This window comes from Parasteatoda tepidariorum, chromosome 1 (assembly GCF_043381705.1).
Source record: "Parasteatoda tepidariorum isolate YZ-2023 chromosome 1, CAS_Ptep_4.0, whole genome shotgun sequence".
Classification (NCBI taxonomy): domain Eukaryota; kingdom Metazoa; phylum Arthropoda; class Arachnida; order Araneae; family Theridiidae; genus Parasteatoda; species Parasteatoda tepidariorum.
This window is the reverse complement of record NC_092204.1, coordinates 106,458,105-106,476,186: the sequence shown is the minus strand read 5'-3', so window position 1 is coordinate 106,476,186 and position 18,082 is coordinate 106,458,105. Positions and strand designations below refer to the sequence as shown.

General features: G+C 31.1%; 1 protein-coding gene and 1 long non-coding RNA gene across 2 annotated transcripts in view; one reads left to right on the top strand and one right to left on the bottom strand.

The window, feature by feature from the left end:
• The window catches only part of LOC107444195 (hepatic triacylglycerol lipase-like), a 24,704-nt gene extending 8,898 nt beyond the window's left edge, over positions 1–15,806 (top strand). Inside the window, exons 2-5 of the mRNA XM_071180457.1 lie at positions 3,230–3,376; positions 8,111–8,240; positions 13,587–13,697; positions 15,653–15,806. Of these exons, the coding sequence (XP_071036558.1) occupies positions 3,230–3,376; positions 8,111–8,240; positions 13,587–13,697; positions 15,653–15,792 (528 nt within the window). The 3' untranslated portion in view covers positions 15,793–15,806. The remainder of the gene's footprint in view (positions 1–3,229; positions 3,377–8,110; positions 8,241–13,586; positions 13,698–15,652) is intronic.
• LOC122272295 (uncharacterized) overlaps positions 1–17,106 on the bottom strand; it is a 38,593-nt gene extending 21,487 nt beyond the window's left edge. Inside the window, exon 1 of the long non-coding RNA XR_011638162.1 lies at positions 16,908–17,106. This is a non-coding gene — a long non-coding RNA (uncharacterized lncRNA). The remainder of the gene's footprint in view (positions 1–16,907) is intronic.
• Between the last annotated feature and the right edge of the window lie 976 nt (positions 17,107–18,082).

Here is an 18,082-nt window from a genome sequence, read left to right as displayed (position 1 = left end):
TAAGCTGCAAGTAAACAAAACTCATTAGAAGATAAGTTCAAAATGTAGAAAAAAACAAAGAAAAATTATGGACATATGGAGAAAAAAAAAGGGGGGGAAATAATAAGTAAAAAAATAACAAACAACATTAAAAAAAAGAAAAAAAGAATGAAATTTTATTTAAAAAACCGGAAAAAAAATATAATCTGTTCATCAGCCCACACGATCATATCCGCAAAACAGAGTGCTTTCTGATATTGTATCAATAAAGCCAAAGTAAAATATATTAATACAAAAATGTGAGGAGCACTCAAAAAAATTTTTTATAAAAATTACAACAAATAAAATAGAACACAAAAAGTAAAAATAAGTAAAAATAACATGTAAAAACAGAAAATAAAATAAAATAAAAAGAAAAAAAACAGTATAGAAATGGACTATAAAGCGAGGAGCGAAATCAGATCAACTTACATGGACGGGAATTTTCCAAGAATGATTTAAAAATGTTTTCGCAGAAAGATTGCCAGATTACAAAATATGAAAGCAAAAGCGCAAATTGAGTGTAACAAGAGGGTTTTAAAGTGTCGTTCTTACTGCACTGCTGAAGTGATTTGTTATTCTGTCTATTGATTTGTTAGTTACCAAGGATGGGTCCGAAATGGATGCGCGCAAGGTAATATTATACTGGATAATTTTAAAAATTGATCATAAATAGTTTTAGAAGATAGATGTTTATTTAAGAAAAAATATAAAATAGAAAAGAGAAATATAAATTGCCTGTTCTGCAAATAGAAAAATTATATAAATTATCAAAGAAAAAAATTTTAATAGATAATTTTAACACGGATTTGCCCGAAATGGATTTGCACATGGAAAAATTAACAAAGAAAAAATTTTTAGCAAACAATTTTACCCACGGATTTGCCCGAAATGGATTTGCACATGGAAAAATTTTATAGATTAACAAAGGAAATTATTTAGTAAAGGAATTTTCAGTAAATAATTTTAACCACGGATTTCCATGTGCAAATCCGTGCTAAGATTATCTATTAAAATTTTTTTCTTTGATAATTTATATAATTTTTCCATTTGCAAAACAGGCAATTTATGTTTCTCTTTTCTATCTTATATTTTTTCTTAAATAAACATCTATTTTCGAAAACTTTTTATGGTCAATTTTTAAAATTATCCAGTGTAATATTACCTTGCGCGCATCCATTTCGGGCCCATCCTTGGTAACTAACAAATCAATGCGCAGAATAACAAATCACTTCAGCAGTGCAGTAAGAACGACACTTTAAAACCCTCTTGTTACACTCAATTTGCGCTTTTGTTTTCATATTTTGTAATCTGGCAATCTTTCTGCGAAAACATTTTTAAATCATTCTTGAAAAATTCCCGTCCATGTAAGTTGATCTGATTTCGCTGCTCGCTTTATAGTCCATTTCTATACTGTTTTTTTTTCTTTTTATTTTATTTTATTTTCTGTTTTTACATGTTATTTTTACTTATTTTTACTTTTTGTGTTCTATTTCATTTGTTGTAATTTTTAAAAAAAAACATTTGAGTGCTCCTCACACTATTGTATTAATATATTTTGCTTTGGCTTCATTGATGCAATATCAGAAAGCACTCTGTTTTGCGGATATAATCGTGTGGGGTGATGAAAAGATTATATCTCTTTTTCCGATTTTTTTTCCGGTTTTTTAAATAAAATTTCATTCTTTCTTTTTTTTTTAAATGTTGTTTGTTATTTCTTTACTTATTATTCTCCCCCCCCCTTTTTTTTTCTTCATATGTCTATAATTTTTCTTTGTTTTATTCTACATTTATTCTACATTCAAATACTTGGAAACAACAAAATAATGATGAATGAACCGCCACGGCACAAGAGTTTACATAGGCTGTACTATAGATGTTGCGTTTAATGACGGGAAAACAATCTTTATCCATTCCTGGTTTTCAAAAATATAATGTGCTGTGCAATTATCAATCATACATAGGCTGTACTATAGATGTTACATAGGCTGTACTATAGATGTTACATAGGCTGTACTATAGATGTTACATAGGCTGTACTATAGATGTTGCGTTTGATGACGGGAAAACAATCTTTATCCATTCCTGGTTTTCAAAAATTGAATGTGCTGTGCAATTATCAATCAACAGCAAAAATTTTCTTTTTCTGGCCGATAGTTCTTTAGCCTATTTTCGAATTTCTTCTTCAACTAGACCAGATGTCATCCATGCTTTCTTTGTATGAAACTGGAAAGTTTTTAACATTTTTGAAGCATCTTGTCTTTTGAGATTTGCCGATTACCAAAAGTTTGTGCTTCTCCCATCCATTCATATTAGCGCATACTAGAGCGGAGAGTCGCACTTTTAAAAGTTTACCACCAGAACACTTGAATTTTTAAATTTCAATGTTTGGTTATCATTTTATAAAATAATCCAGCCTCATCCGAGTTGAATATGTCTTTCTCTTCATAGTTACGAGAGATATCATTCCAAAACATTTCTTTTCCAATCCTCAACATCAGATATGGAAACACTTCCCGACTCTCCGATAATTTTTTCCTGAATTTATGAATTTTCCTGCAATTATCGAGTTGATTACATCCATTTTCAATTTTTCTGATTATGCCCATTCTATCATCAACGGAGAACGTTTTACTGCTCGCCATAGTTAAATTTGGGAACTTCTTTAACTGAACTGAGAGAAAAAGGAGTATTAACAAAGATTAGTGTCCACCCCTTTGACCAATAATGAATAACTCTCTCTCTCTCTGACAGAAAATGGATCCCTTTACAGGATCTGCCAGCCTTTGTTTAGGGATGGACATAAAGGAAGAAGCAAACAAGAAACTCCTCTCTGTAGATGGTTTTAAAAATCAGTTGCTTTGAAATAGAAATTTCACAATTATTACAACAACTAAAAATATCAGTCGAAGACAGAAAAAAGTTCATAATATCCAACTTCCTCACTTTTTTGGTTCACTATATCCACAAAAAATAACATTGTATAGTAAGGCACGGGACCGAACATTTCGTTCTTTATATCCAGGAGTTCACTATAAGACGTGTTCACTATAGTGGGGTTTGATTATATATATATATATATGAAAAAATGACATGGTTCAATTTATTTTTAATAAGTATAATTTAATTTCATTATAATTGTTTGTTTTTTGAACATATCACTATCTAGCATTTAAAAAATTTTAATAGTAAAAAATTATTAACATTTTAGGAATATAAAGAACAACTATTTATTCGAGGAGGATATAACGTCATTTTAGTGGACTGGACGTGGGGTAATTTTCCCGATCCGGATGGTGCTATTATTAATTCTTTTGTAGCTGGTGAAGAGACTGGATTTGTAATCAAGAATATTATGGTAAAATTCAAATAGTGGTTAAGTTTCCAGTATGTTTAGCGTTTGAAACTAAGCTTAAAGCATATTGCCTAATCACTTAAATATATAAAGCAATTGGAAGATTATAAGATGGAAGATTATAATTGGATTTGTTATTAAGAATATAACGGTGATGACCATTTCCGATGTATTTAATTTTTTTTAATTATGCGTCAACGCCTATTCACACTTTTTTATAAAGCTATTGGTAGAGAATGTATTTGTTACCAGGAATGTGAAATTTGTTATTTTTAAATCGTGTTTTTTTTTCTAAATAAAAAAAATGTAAACTTATTGTTTATATATATATATATATATTTATACACAGTACACTCTCGATTATCCGTGCGCGGATTATCCGTGCTNCTCTCCAAATAGGGACATTCTATATATATATATATATATAGTGATTGAGGAAAACATTCTAATATTTTGTTTTTATTTTATAGTTCTTGAGAATGTTCTACATATTTAATTCCTAAAGTTTTTCATGCAACGTTTTTTAAATCAGTGTGACAAACTTGCAGGAGGTACCGAAGGCATATCGAGTTATAAGCATCGTACAGAGGAGGGCGTTAAAATAAAGATTTATCCCGCATGAATTTGTAGATCTCTTTCTTTGGATATATGAGAACAGGATATGACTGCAAATGAACAATAAAAGAATCTGCAAACATTATTGTTTCTTACTTGAGAAAAAGCAAAATTAATGAATAGTTTATAATTAAGAATAATAAGACTTTTTTTTTACCTTTCCTGGAAGCCAGCTGTCACTGAAATATTTTTACTATCATTTTTTTTCCTTTCCCTGTTCTTCGTCACGGAAGATAACGAATGTGTTGCTAATTTAACGTTATCCGATGATCACCTATCAACCTGTGTTACAGAAACATGCAACATTACCTCCACCTGTTTATTGGGTGGGACAGAGATATTTCATTTTCAGGTCCTTTGGTAACGTGACAGCATCAGTTAAATTGACTCCCGTTGAAGACTTTTTTTAATTTTATACTGCCTGGGATCGAATGAAGAGTTGATACCAGACTGTTGTTGAAGACCTAGTTAATCGTATGCTGTCGGTGATCAAATTAATACAGGCACATCAGACTGCCGTTAGAGACGTTGTTGTCGTATGTGGAATCAAATGAAGACTTTGGCACATCTGACTGCTGTTAAACATCTCGTCGATTGTATATTGTATTCGATCTGATGAAAACTTCTGTGTCCGTTGAAGAACTCGTTCGTAGGCTGAATGGGATTAAAAAAAATCGGTACATGAAACTCCCATCGTCATTTGCATTCTTCAGGGTAGGTTAGTGGCGGATCCAGCATAGGGGTCATGACCCCCCCAAATTAAAAAAAATTAAAATAATAATTTTTTCAATAGTTTACAAAAGAAATGAAATATTTAAAAAATTATTTAAGGTGGCATATGCACCTAGGTAGGTCGGAAAAATCGATTTTTCTTCTTCATCTAATTATGTTCTTCACTGTTTCAAGAATCATAATCCAAAGGATAAAAACGAAATTCGTCATAGTTTCATTGTAAACATTATTAATGTTGAAACGCGCCGAATACTCCCAGCGCGCTTCAACAGGTCAACAGGTAAAGATGGGAAACTTGCGAAACTCGTAACTAAAATCTGGCACCATGCCAGCGCTTCGCGTAAGGCGGAGAAGTTTGTCTCTAGCAACGCTTGCGCAATATCATCCTTAGTTTTTTTACCTCGTCAAACTGTTACAGAAGAAGATCTTATAGCCGTTCGTGAAACTGCCGAGTTTTAAAAGAATCTCTAAAATGCTTCCGTAAAAGTTGTCGAAACAGAATTTCGTCTTCGGGTGGCAAAATGGCAACGTGAAACAGAAGCAGGACTTGAAGTGCCCAACGATCTTTCCAAGATTATTAATAACTGTGTCATTGATTTGTACCCATCAATCAATATGTTGTTGAGAATTTTAATAACACTGCCAGTTAGAGCAACAACAGCAGAACGTTCCTTTTCAACTCTTCGACGTCTCAAAACTTGGCTTAGAGCAACTCAAAATCAAGAACGATAAAATGGACTCGGCATTATTAAACATTTGTCGAGAAATTGATTTGAATGTTGAAAAAATCATTGACAGGCTTGCCAAAGTTTCTAAAAAAACGCATTACATTTATTATTTAAGGATTTTGAATACTTGAATTATTTATGTATTGTTCATTATGAAAAAAATTAATGAGAAGACTAGCATTTAAAAACCCAGTTTTTTTTTCTTCAAGAAAAAAAATGTCAAAAAAAATTTTTTTTTTATAAAAGAAAATTCATTGTGGGGGGGGGATCTGAGTCTATGATCCCCCCCCCAGGAAAAATTTCTGCATCCGCCCCTGGGGTCGATAACAAGTACACCAACAATTTTCCAGAACGTTAGGAATTTGATCAACTGAGATTTGAAGCTTGTGTGGTTGCTTTTTGTTGGAATTTTGGGCACAATCTGTAACCTGTAGCTGTTTGCCAATGAAAAACTTAGCTCGAAAATTGTCACACTAACTGACTAGTGTGTTTCTGTTCTTTCTTTATCTTCGCTTCTTTCAACTATGACTGGCATAGAAATATTTTGGATCCATCTGCTTCCGATTCTCTAAAGCACTCTCCAAATAGGGACATTCAAAATCGCATATATGAACTGGAATATGATTGGTGAAATATATTTATCCGAGAAAAACGCGTCGATCAAGTTCTCGTTTGTGTCTCTGAATTCACACGCGCGATTTTATTGTATGCATGCTCTTACATGTTTGTTACTTTGATATTCCTGCTACATTGCCTTAGAAAACATTTGGTAGAGAGTTTTACTCGAAAAATTCTCCTATTAATCTAAAACTCGAGTTAGGCAAAAATATAATTCATTGCAAAGAATAAATTACTCATAATTGTGATATTGCACTTGTAGACAAATGATTACTTTTAATACACTTGTAGACTTTTAGTACACTTGTAATACACTGACAAGTAATCATTATCAAAGATAACAAGAATTTAGGATTGAAAGTAATTTTATGATCAGATGATNTTGTACCCATCAATCAATATGTTGTTGAGAATTTTAATAACACTGCCAGTTAGAGCAACAACAGCAGAACGTTCCTTTTCAACTCTTCGACGTCTCAAAACTTGGCTTAGAGCAACTCAAAATCAAGAACGATAAAATGGACTCGGCATTATTAAACATTTGTCGAGAAATTGATTTGAATGTTGAAAAAATCATTGACAGGCTTGCCAAAGTTTCTAAAAAAACGCATTACATTTATTATTTAAGGATTTTGAATACTTGAATTATTTATGTATTGTTCATTATGAAAAAAATTAATGAGAAGACTAGCATTTAAAAACCCAGTTTTTTTTTCTTCAAGAAAAAAAATGTCAAAAAAAATTTTTTTTTTATAAAAGAAAATTCATTGTGGGGGGGGGATCTGAGTCTATGATCCCCCCCCCAGGAAAAATTTCTGCATCCGCCCCTGGGGTCGATAACAAGTACACCAACAATTTTCCAGAACGTTAGGAATTTGATCAACTGAGATTTGAAGCTTGTGTGGTTGCTTTTTGTTGGAATTTTGGGCACAATCTGTAACCTGTAGCTGTTTGCCAATGAAAAACTTAGCTCGAAAATTGTCACACTAACTGACTAGTGTGTTTCTGTTCTTTCTTTATCTTCGCTTCTTTCAACTATGACTGGCATAGAAATATTTTGGATCCATCTGCTTCCGATTCTCTAAAGCACTCTCCAAATAGGGACATTCAAAATCGCATATATGAACTGGAATATGATTGGTGAAATATATTTATCCGAGAAAAACGCGTCGATCAAGTTCTCGTTTGTGTCTCTGAATTCACACGCGCGATTTTATTGTATGCATGCTCTTATATGTTTGTTACTTTGATATTCCTGCTACATTGCCTTAGAAAACATTTGGTAGAGAGTTTTACTCGAAAAATTCTCCTATTAATCTAAAACTCGAGTTAGGCAAAAATATAATTCATTGCAAAGAATAAATTACTCATAATTGTGATATTGCACTTGTAGACAAATGATTACTTTTAATACACTTGTAGACTTTTAGTACACTTGTAATACACTGACAAGTAATCATTATCAAAGATAACAAGAATTTAGGATTGAAAGTAATTTTATGATCAGATGATTATCAGTAATCATCTAATTAAAATTACATTAAATACTTTTCAATCATTAATGTAACTGGAATCATGAGATAATTGTATGTAGCAGTGATTGTTTGTAATAATAGGCCCTAATTACTTGTAATTGTTCTGAATTGTAATCATGTCTACAGTAGTATAAACTAAATCAATATCTATAATCATGCTTGCAAGTAACTTTTCAGCATGTAGTCATTAACTGTAATCAATAACAGTTGATGTTAAATTCTGATGAACAAATGTTTTATCGTCTAAATGACGTCATTTACACCCTCTTGATCACCCTTTTGGGAACTGTCAACGAATACATTTCATATATGACTACATATAGCCCGAATATTAATTAGATGATATGCCAATCAATTATACGTTTAAGGAGGAGAAGAGGTTCAAATTTTAGTTTAAGTATAGCGAAATTTCAATTTAAAATTAACACAATAAAGTACAGTTGCTGGCATATGTCAAACAACTAACTTATATCAATTGAAGAAGATTAACATTTAATAATTTATTACAGATGCAAAATAATTATGCAGATGGTTCAAAATTTCATATCATTGGCCATAGTGCAGGAGCATATATTTCAATCACTGCTGGAAAATTTATTAGAGAGTGGAGTTCAGCTCATAAACTCAGAAGAATTACCCGTAAGAAAAGTTCATATTTATGCAATATCTTAACAGTATTGAACACAATGTTCTGAATATATCGTATTCACAGAATAATGTTGTCCCTGTTCAATTTTTTTTTTTCGTTTTTCAAGTCTTAAACTAGCTCTGTGCAATTTACGTGACACAAAATCTGATCCTAAAATGCAAATGTACTGTGTGCTTTTGAACTAATGATTGGATCTTTACATTCTAGGATTCAATCTTAATGGTTCGAAAAGGTGATTTTAAATATGCTAATTAATTAGTACAGACAGTATGTTATGTTGCGAAATCGGACACAAAAACGTATTTCCTCTGAATAAACATACGCTTTCCCCTTCATAAACATCTGCTCTAATTAATCAGCATATTTGAGGTCACCTCCTCAAACCTTCAAGATTGTGTCCTAGAATGGGAAGATCTGATCATTTGATCCAACGTTATTCAGGGTGGTCCGTTTCTTGTACTTTGCGCACTGTACATTACCGTTCATAATTTTTTTTCTTTCTTTTTTTGTTATTCTTAATTTCTTTTTTATTTACAACTTTTCATCTAAAGTGTACAAAATATGATGATTTCAATTTAATTATTCATGAAGCTGTAGCTTGGAAAAATGGCTTCCATTAATTTTATTTTACTAAACACTGGTTGCCAAAAAAAAATTCAATTAATATCCGCAACTTTGATAAAAATAAATAGGTAATTAATATCCGCAACTAGTGAAATATTTCTTCTTCAATAAAGAACATAACGTGGTAGCACGTGTGATCCACGTCACCAAATTTATGATACCAATTAATGAAGTCTGATACCAGAATGTATCAGACTTCATGAATCAAATTTATGAAGTCTGATACCAGGAGCCTTTTTTTCCAATTCCTACTATTTTTTTAAATTTTTATTTTATGATTTTACAACTGTCGTTGAGCAGCCGACATAATTTAATGGGTTTACGACTACTAATGTTCAATTCCGTAGCCTTGTCATTTTGAACCCAATCCAGAAGACAAGGGAACTACTGGATCGAGTAAAGGGAGAAATATGCCTTCGTGGAGGACTTTTTCGATGGAGCTAATCCGCATTTGCATTGCATGGAGAGGAAGACCACGAGAACCTCCCACGGTTAGCCTCACGGAAAGGGGACTCTAACCCATGATCCGTCTCCCAATGAGGATATTTTATGTCAGCACTGTGGTCGATGCAAGCCGGATGCGGAATTCGTTTCGACTGGGATTCGAACCCGGTACGCCTTATTGGAAGGCAAACTCTCTATCCCCTGAGCCATCGCTGCTCCGATTCCTACTATTAGTTCACACTCTCCTTATATATATTTATGTAGCTTGTTCAAATTTTCAATCGTTAATAAAATCGACGATCGCAAAGCTTGAGTACGCCCTCTAGCGGGAGCCTTAAAATATCGGACATTAGTTCTATCATAACCATTGGCAAAGACGGATGCCATTTTCTTAGCAGCAAATAAGAAGCAAAATTTCCCTAAGGNGGAATTCGTTTCGACTGGGATTCGAACCCGGTCCGCCTCATTGGAAGGCGAACGCTCTATCCCCTGAGCCATCGCGGCTCCGATTCCTACTATTAGTTCACACTCTGCTTATATATATTTATGTAGCTTGTTCAAATTTTCAATCGTTAATAAAATCGGCAATCGCAAAGCTTGAGTACGCCCTCTAGCGGGAGCCTTAAAATATCGGGCATTAGTTCTATCATAACCATTGGCAAAGACGGGCGACATTTTCTTAGCAGCAAATAAGAAGCAAAATTTCCCTAAGGAAAAGGCAGAAGAACTTGAAAAAACGAACCAGAACATGCCAAACATTGAAGCAGAACACGCCAAACATTTGAAGAACAATTTCTCAATAGTTTTTACCTTTCTATTACCAGTAACATAACTTCCGATTTCGCGATCGCACGCAGATGTGTGTATTACGGTAAAATAATTTTTTCCCTCTTCAATTCATTACAAATTAAGGTGAAGTCTACATTTCTTTCGTCATTCCAATGAATAAATGTGAATTCAGAACGTACAGAACTATAATATTTATAGAATATTCTTCTTTATGGAATAGTATATATTTCTGCATCTATATAATTCGGAAAACATCAATAAAGAATCCTCCGAATTACTTGAAATAGTATCATTTGTGCTGTTTACTAATAAATTTTTCAGTTTTGAACGAATAATTTCAACTAGAATTCAGCTATTCTGTTTTCAAGTTACATTTTGAAATTCATATCGAGATCAGACAATTATAAAATTTTGCTCTGTAGTATGTTATCTAAAAGTAATGAAGAGATAATCTATGTATATAATATTTGAAAATAAAATTTTCAAGCTAGGAACATTTCATTTGGAATTCTGCGAATTTATAAAACAGGTGAGCGTTATGATTTTCATAATAAAAAATTTTCTTGTAAATAATATTTTTTTTCCTTATTTGATGATAGTTCTCTACAAAATGGTTTTTTACGTCAGATTAAGAACTATAAGAATGAAAAAAAGAAACCATATAAAAGTTTTTTATTTCAATATGAGGAATTTTTAAAATCTTTTTTTATCCTAAGAATTCTTTATTTTAAGTTTTTTAGTTTATAATTTTTTTGATAAAAATTTTTGTCAAAATATTTTTTTTGAAAAATTAAATGGTATTACATTATGTGTTTATATCTACTTCTTGCATATTCTAATGTTTGAAGTAATATGATTCAGAGAAGTATGGAATAAAAATTCGGTACTTACGTATTAACGCCTCTGTCTCTACAGATTTGGCGGTTTTTAAGTGCCTCCCAATCTGCACCTAAAATTTTTGCGACAAATCAAAAAATAAAACACTTTATTTAAAATCAAAGTAGTCAATCAGATTTCGGTGGAAAATGGACCGATATAGAGTTTAACATAGATTCAAAACAATCTCTATTTTCTTTTATCTGATTCTGTCGCCATATGAACTCTAATAAATAAGATTCCAAGCGAAAGAACATTTCCAAAACGTACGTTTACCAAGATAAAGTTTCATGTTATGGGAATTGGTACATTTTCGTTTTTTTGGTAAAATATTTCGCTCTTGAAAAAAATTAAATTGCATCTTGTTCCGTTTTTGGCAAATCCCAAAGACGCATTTTCTTAGCACTAAAATGGCGTCAAAAATCAGCAAACAACAAGGAATCCAAAAGATGATATCCAGGATTATTTGATGATAATTTTCTATAGAATGGTTTTCTACGTCCGATTATGAAAAAAAAAACATGAGCAAGTTTTTTTATTTTATTTTAATGTGAGGAATTTTTAAAATGGTTTTGTGCGTCCGACTATGAATTTAAAAAAACACAAAACATGAGCAATTTTTTTTTAATATGAGGAATTCTTAGAATAGTTTTTTTTTTGTTTTGTTTCGTAAGCATTCTTTATTTTACGTTTTTTAGTTCCTAAATAATGATTTTTATTGAAACTTAGAATTTTTTGATAAAAATTGTTGTCAAAAAACTATTTTGACATAATTAAATTATATAAAATTATGAGGCTTATGCATACTTTCTGCTTATTTTGATGTTTGAAGTAATATGATTCTTAAAACTATAGAATGTTAAGTTGAAATAGGCCTTTAATGTTATATCATTAAATTTAGTAAGTCTATTTCTCAGGCATTAACTCTAATAAAAAGATAAATATTTTTTTCTTTTTTGTTTATTCACAAATATTTTTCCGATGTGTTTCGGATGTTTCTTCTCTTAAAAAAAAGAGATACCATTTTTTCCCGTTTGCATAAGAAAGAATATCAAACATTTTTCTTTTTCAAATTTAATAAGCCACAATGAAGATGGAACGTTACAATGTTACATGCTACATTAAAGACGTCTCCTGAGTAACTTAATGACTGTTCATATAGAAATCGCAGGTATTCGTCTCATACAACAACGCCCCCTATAGTTCGTTGCGATCGCGAATACTTTTTATTCATCCACTCAAGTCCAAATACATTTTTTTAAACTTGTAGTGGATGACACTTGAAGTCAATACAGTTTTTTCACATATTAATTCATTAATTAAATTTAATTAATTAATTAAATTTAATTAGTTAATTTTAGTTTTACATAGGTGAAAAAATTTTCATTACTTAATTAAAAAAAACTGAAATAATTTTTTTTTTGTTGTTGACCTAAGTAGGAATCGACTTTAATTTTTTATATTACTTGCTTTAACTAAATGTGCGGTAATGCACTTCTCTTCTTAAATCTCGTTTTGCATCTTTCTAGTATTTGACCAAAAATCTGGAAATTTTCATTTGAGAGATTCAAAGTATCCTGGCTACACATACATCTCACAAATCAAACATCCTCTCATTCACCTAAAATGCCATGATTTGGCTTCGATTCCTCTGAATAATATTGATATTTTTTTTTATCCCTTAAATATTAGCCTGATTTTTTTATTGGGTAAATTTTTTGACTTTATTTTTGAAAACCATTTCCAAAATTGCCACCGTCACCTCTATTTCAGAGAATTAGGTATAATATGAAAAAAACACAACTACTTCGATTTAGTAGGAACAACATATGACGCAATGCTAAACGAATGGAATTTAACTGTTGTTTATTTAGTTATTGTTATTAGTAGTTGTTGTTATTTGTTTTAGTTGTTGTTGTTTATTTAGTTGTATTTAGTTTCAATAATTTTTCTTTATAATGCAATAAAATCTGGCGAGCAGCTATTTAAACGATCGAGCACTTCGTTTGTTTATTTGTGGCTTGAAGTTAGGCTCGCAGAAAATGCCGTTCATGGGTTAAATTTAGTAGGAACAACACAACCTGTGACGTAGGCTATATTATACCCAATTATCGAAGCACGCGCGTTTCATTCGTGTAACGCTAAAACTAATGGATTAAAAACTTGAAATTTTGCACATTTAAAAAAAAAAAAAAAATTATAACATTTCATCTGAAAATATTATTGATTTGAATATTAAATTTTGATCAAAGTATAACATTTGGTTTTACTCTGCTTTGTTTAGTTTAGCAGAAATTAATAACAGTAGACATGTGAAATTTTTTGTATATCCGCACTTCTATGTCTGAATATTTCATGACGTCTCTCCCCCCCCTTCTATTAAACTAGTTTTAGAATTATTGAAATCTTTCATTTTTAAGGGACTTTTGATATCCGGGAAAGGTTAATCGCGGTGTATTAATAATAGCTTGTAGCCATCACTTACTGTTTTATCTAAATGTTAGAAGGACGCTCTCTTTTAAGTTGTCTATTCACTTTAAAAAAATAAAAATAAATCTTATACCTGACGAAAGTAATAAATACATTCTTTTTTTTTCATACAGTTTTAGATACTGGTGTACTCGTATATAGGAATGATGATTTTGCTCACAATACAACTTACAAAGAGGCTCATTTCGTCGATGTCATACATGCCGATGCTGGTACTTGTTTCGGTGAGCAAATATTGTTGTAATTATCTCACATATAGAAATAATAAACTCATTTATATATATTATTACAAAAGTAGTTACATCATTTAAAAAAGCATGAAATGAAATTTTAAAGTAATATTTTAAACCAGTTACAATGATTTCTAGGGTTAGAAGTTAATGCTGCAACAAAAAAAAACCTCAGTTTGTGAAGATGGAGTTTTGAAAAATGAATAAGAATTCTGGGAAATATTGAGAATTTTTAAGGGGAAAACGAAACTGGCTTAATTTCCATAAAATTTGAGAAATTAAGTTATGCGAGATATCAGCACTGCATCACAAAAAGGAAGCATCTTAGCAGTTTCTACAACTTAATAGAAAAAGGTTTCGTTGTAATATTTTTTTTAAACACTACACTAACAACATATTGCAATAATTTATTTAGAGGTAATTTCATAATTAGTGTTTTTATCCTTATAAGTTTATTGAAAAAATTACTGAACATAATTATTTTCCCATTAATTCCCATCATTTTCTTTTTTTTTAATCAAAAATGTACATCAATGTACAAGATTATGGAAAACAGAGTTTTCTTTAAAATGTCTGTTGTCTCTTTAAAATTTTGATTTTTCAGAATCCAATTCATGTAGAAGGAGAGTTCTTTAACAATTCACATATTTCAAAGTTGAAATGTATACATTAAATGTATTTTGCCACACCAAATATTTTTACTTAAAAGTTTTTTAAAAGTCAGTTTGTTCAACCAAATTTTGTTGCATATTTGTATATTTTTTTTTTAGTTCTAGATTATTTCTGATAGGAATTTTTGTAAAATTATAATTTAATCCAAGCCAAAAAAAAAAAGTTTGCAAAAGAGGTTATTAATTAGAGAGCACCTAACGATATTGGTTACCGACTCATAAGGTTTGAGGAAAAAGTGGATATTAAGTTATTAACAGTAGCCACCGTCCACTGGCTACTGTTTGAAAATTTAAATTTTCAGGACTTATCGCCATTTTTTCTTACACCAGATTTGAATCTACGGAAGTTTTTTAATCTTTATCGGGGAGAAAGTGTACCAAATCTCATTAGAAAATGAAGCCTTCTTAATTGAAAATGAATGCCTTCTTAAGAAATTCTTTTTGTATGAAGGTAAGGAACAATTTTTTTTTAACGGCTGGCACTTGGAACTATTTTATTTTATTTTATAACCGTCGTTAACAAGCCGACCCAATTTCATGGGTTTACGACTACTTACGTTCAACTCCGTAGCCTTGTAATTTTGAACCAATCCAGAAGACAAGGAAACCACTTGGAACTATTGTCCATTGGCCACAGAAAGTGCCAGAACTGCTAACTCTCTTTTCGTTACCCAGTGGGCACCTGTGGACGGCGGTGGAGTAGCGTCGCACTACCACAACCCGTTTATAGTTCCGGTCACATTCACACGTAAAGGACATAGAACACAGATAGAGAGAAAGAAACATCCATGCCTTGCCCGGGATTCGAACCCGGAACCTTTCTGATGCAAGGACAGTTCCCTGCCCCCCTACACAGGCCTGTCGGCAGGAACAAAATATCAGCATTTGTGTTGTTTTTCAGACAGAAAGCTTTGTGACATGTTCTTATAGTTTGAGTTGATTCCAAAGCTAGAAAGTTTGGAAATTTATAAACTTAGTAAGTAATAAGTAGTAATGTTTTCATTCTGTGTTCTGCTCAAATATGTTTGTAACAGATTTAAGCAACATGTTTTCACGTTTGGTAACTATCTTACAAGTAGCATGTTTTTATACTTATTTGAAAATTTTGCTTCTCAATTTCAAGAAGCATTTAAACTATATACATGTGTGTGTCTAATTTATTTAATGTAAACAAGTTGGTAAGTCATAGAGAAAAACAGTTTTTGTTAAATTAGAATTGTGAATAATTTCAAATTTTAGACAAAATCGATTTGCTGTTTTATAACTGCGATCTTGTAGGATCTGTTGTTGGAGCATTAACTCCTCTTGGCCATGCTGACTTCTTTCCAAATGGAGGAACTTTGCAACTTTCTTGTTACTTTCATGCTATAGAAGCAATACTGAGAGGAGACATACTAGTGGGGGGTAAGTTTTTTTGAATATATCAAAATGTAATAATTAGAATATACTAATTGAATTGGAAGTACAGCTTTAAGAAAAGTACAGTAAAACATGCTAACTTTACTATGTTACTTTTCTACTCTTTTATATATTTTTAAAAATTTTCTTGCTTATATGTCATAAGTTATATCAAATTTTTACAAATTTAAGGAAAGAAGACATAATTACGAATAAATGAGAAATTGTAATTTATGCACTACTAATAAATGATAAGAAATTAATCATATTATAATGAGAGTACGATATTGAGAATACATTAACAATCATACGATAATGGATCCTATCATATAAAACATAAATGTGTATCTATATAATGTTGAAAAACCGATTTTTTTTGCTTTTACAAAAAAGAAATGAAAATCGAAATATCAGGCAAATGAGTAGTCATAAACATGAAAAACAGAACATCGAATATAAAAAGGCATAAACTAAATAACATTATCTGTTAAAGTTAACAACATAAATTACTAATTTAAGTGGACTATTAAAATTATTTTCTTTAATCCTTGCCAATAACCAAAAGAACAACAAACAAATTTTAAGCTTTCTGGAAAGAGAATTGAATTTATGTTACATTTTTAAATTCACAGATTTACAATTTAGTATACAAGTATTCAGAATAGCTCGACAAAGAAGACTTTTTGCTTTTCTGTCTATATAAAGGCAAAATACACGGATGTATGTTAGCTAATAACTTGAGATGAGGGGGGGGGGGTCAATCACCTCTGTTGTGTGGTTGAAACACAAATTTCATTGATGAAAAAAATAAATAAATGAAAATTTAAACATAGATTGAAACGTGCGCTGTCTTGGAAACAGCATTTTACCAAATATTTAAATTTAAAAAAAATTTAAAAAAAGGCTAAACCACTAGAAGAAATTAAATATCTTGAAAGTTAGCGAAACTCATAGTTTAAGTGTGGAAGTAAGACGTGCTGGGAACAAATAATGCATAAGTTATCGAAAATTGAAGAAATATTGTATTTGAACGTCATGATAAACACAAATGGCATTTCAATTTCTATAGACTCTTAAATTTATAAATTTTAAACCTTAACTAATCTGGTAAAATAAATTAAGAGAATTTACTTACTTTATCGAATTTCATGAAAAGAACTGAACTGAATGTAAAATCATTGCTTTTAGACAAAAATACAAATCTTGTTCATCAAATACGTAAGTGTACGCGTGCATGTGGGTGGAGCCGGTAGAGGAAAAGGCTTTATAAGTGCGCGTAAGCTAAGGCGTATTTCGTTCTCCAGCTCACCTCGGCGAATTTCTTGGTGTCGTTTTGCAGCAATAGGTTTAATTCAAATTGTAACAGTAAAAACGAGTAACCACCAACATAGAAATGAGGTGGTGAATTGTGGGGAGGCTAGAAGCAAGTGAATCTCAGGTCCAGATTTGTAGAGAGTTCAATTCAAGGCCAGCGTCGTGTGTAATGGAAACAGTTTTAGGATACCGAATCCATCGGGATAGTAGCTATCGACAATGTCAACCTTCATCAATAAAAAGATACCCCACCATAGAATCTAGTTAACATGTCTTATATACTACTGAATTGGAATTGTTATTTTGACACACTACAGTACTCCCCCACCAGAATTTTATCTGTGATAGAATTCGATGAACGGATACCATTAGTTGATTCATTGCTGTTTTGTGGGAAGCCGGGAGAGCTGTATTAAGATCACGGTGTTGGTCGCTCCTGTGTTGTAATTAAAACTATTTATGGAATGGAAAAAATTGCAACCTTTTAAATGTTTTCAATGTAAATGTTTTTTTTTATACCTACAAATGAGTGTACGATATATTTTTTTTTTAAAAAAAAGAAAAACTGCAGTTTTGTGATGCATTGGAAGATCTTTACGCCATTGTCTCGATTTTAATTAATCTCACTTTATTCAGAAGCTAAATTTTTTAATTCTGAAATATCTTTAAAAAAACAAGGAAAAAGGTTTAAAAAAAGGGAAATAATGTATTTAAAAAATAAATTCCACTCTCAAAATGAATAAAAACAAGAAAATTATTACTACTAAATAAATAAAATGTATATATAAAATGAACGAATTATCAGCGAATATAATTTTCATAATAAATTACAAGCTTATAAATAAAAAGTGAACTATCGGTTTTTAAAACGCCCCCATATCAGTTCTTCAAAAGGACAGAGAAAGAAAAAAGATTTTCAAAAAGAGTTGAAGAGGGAGATCGTCTCTTGCTTTCCTCCCTCACTCAAAGGTCACTTGAGTTTCAAAGGCAATATTA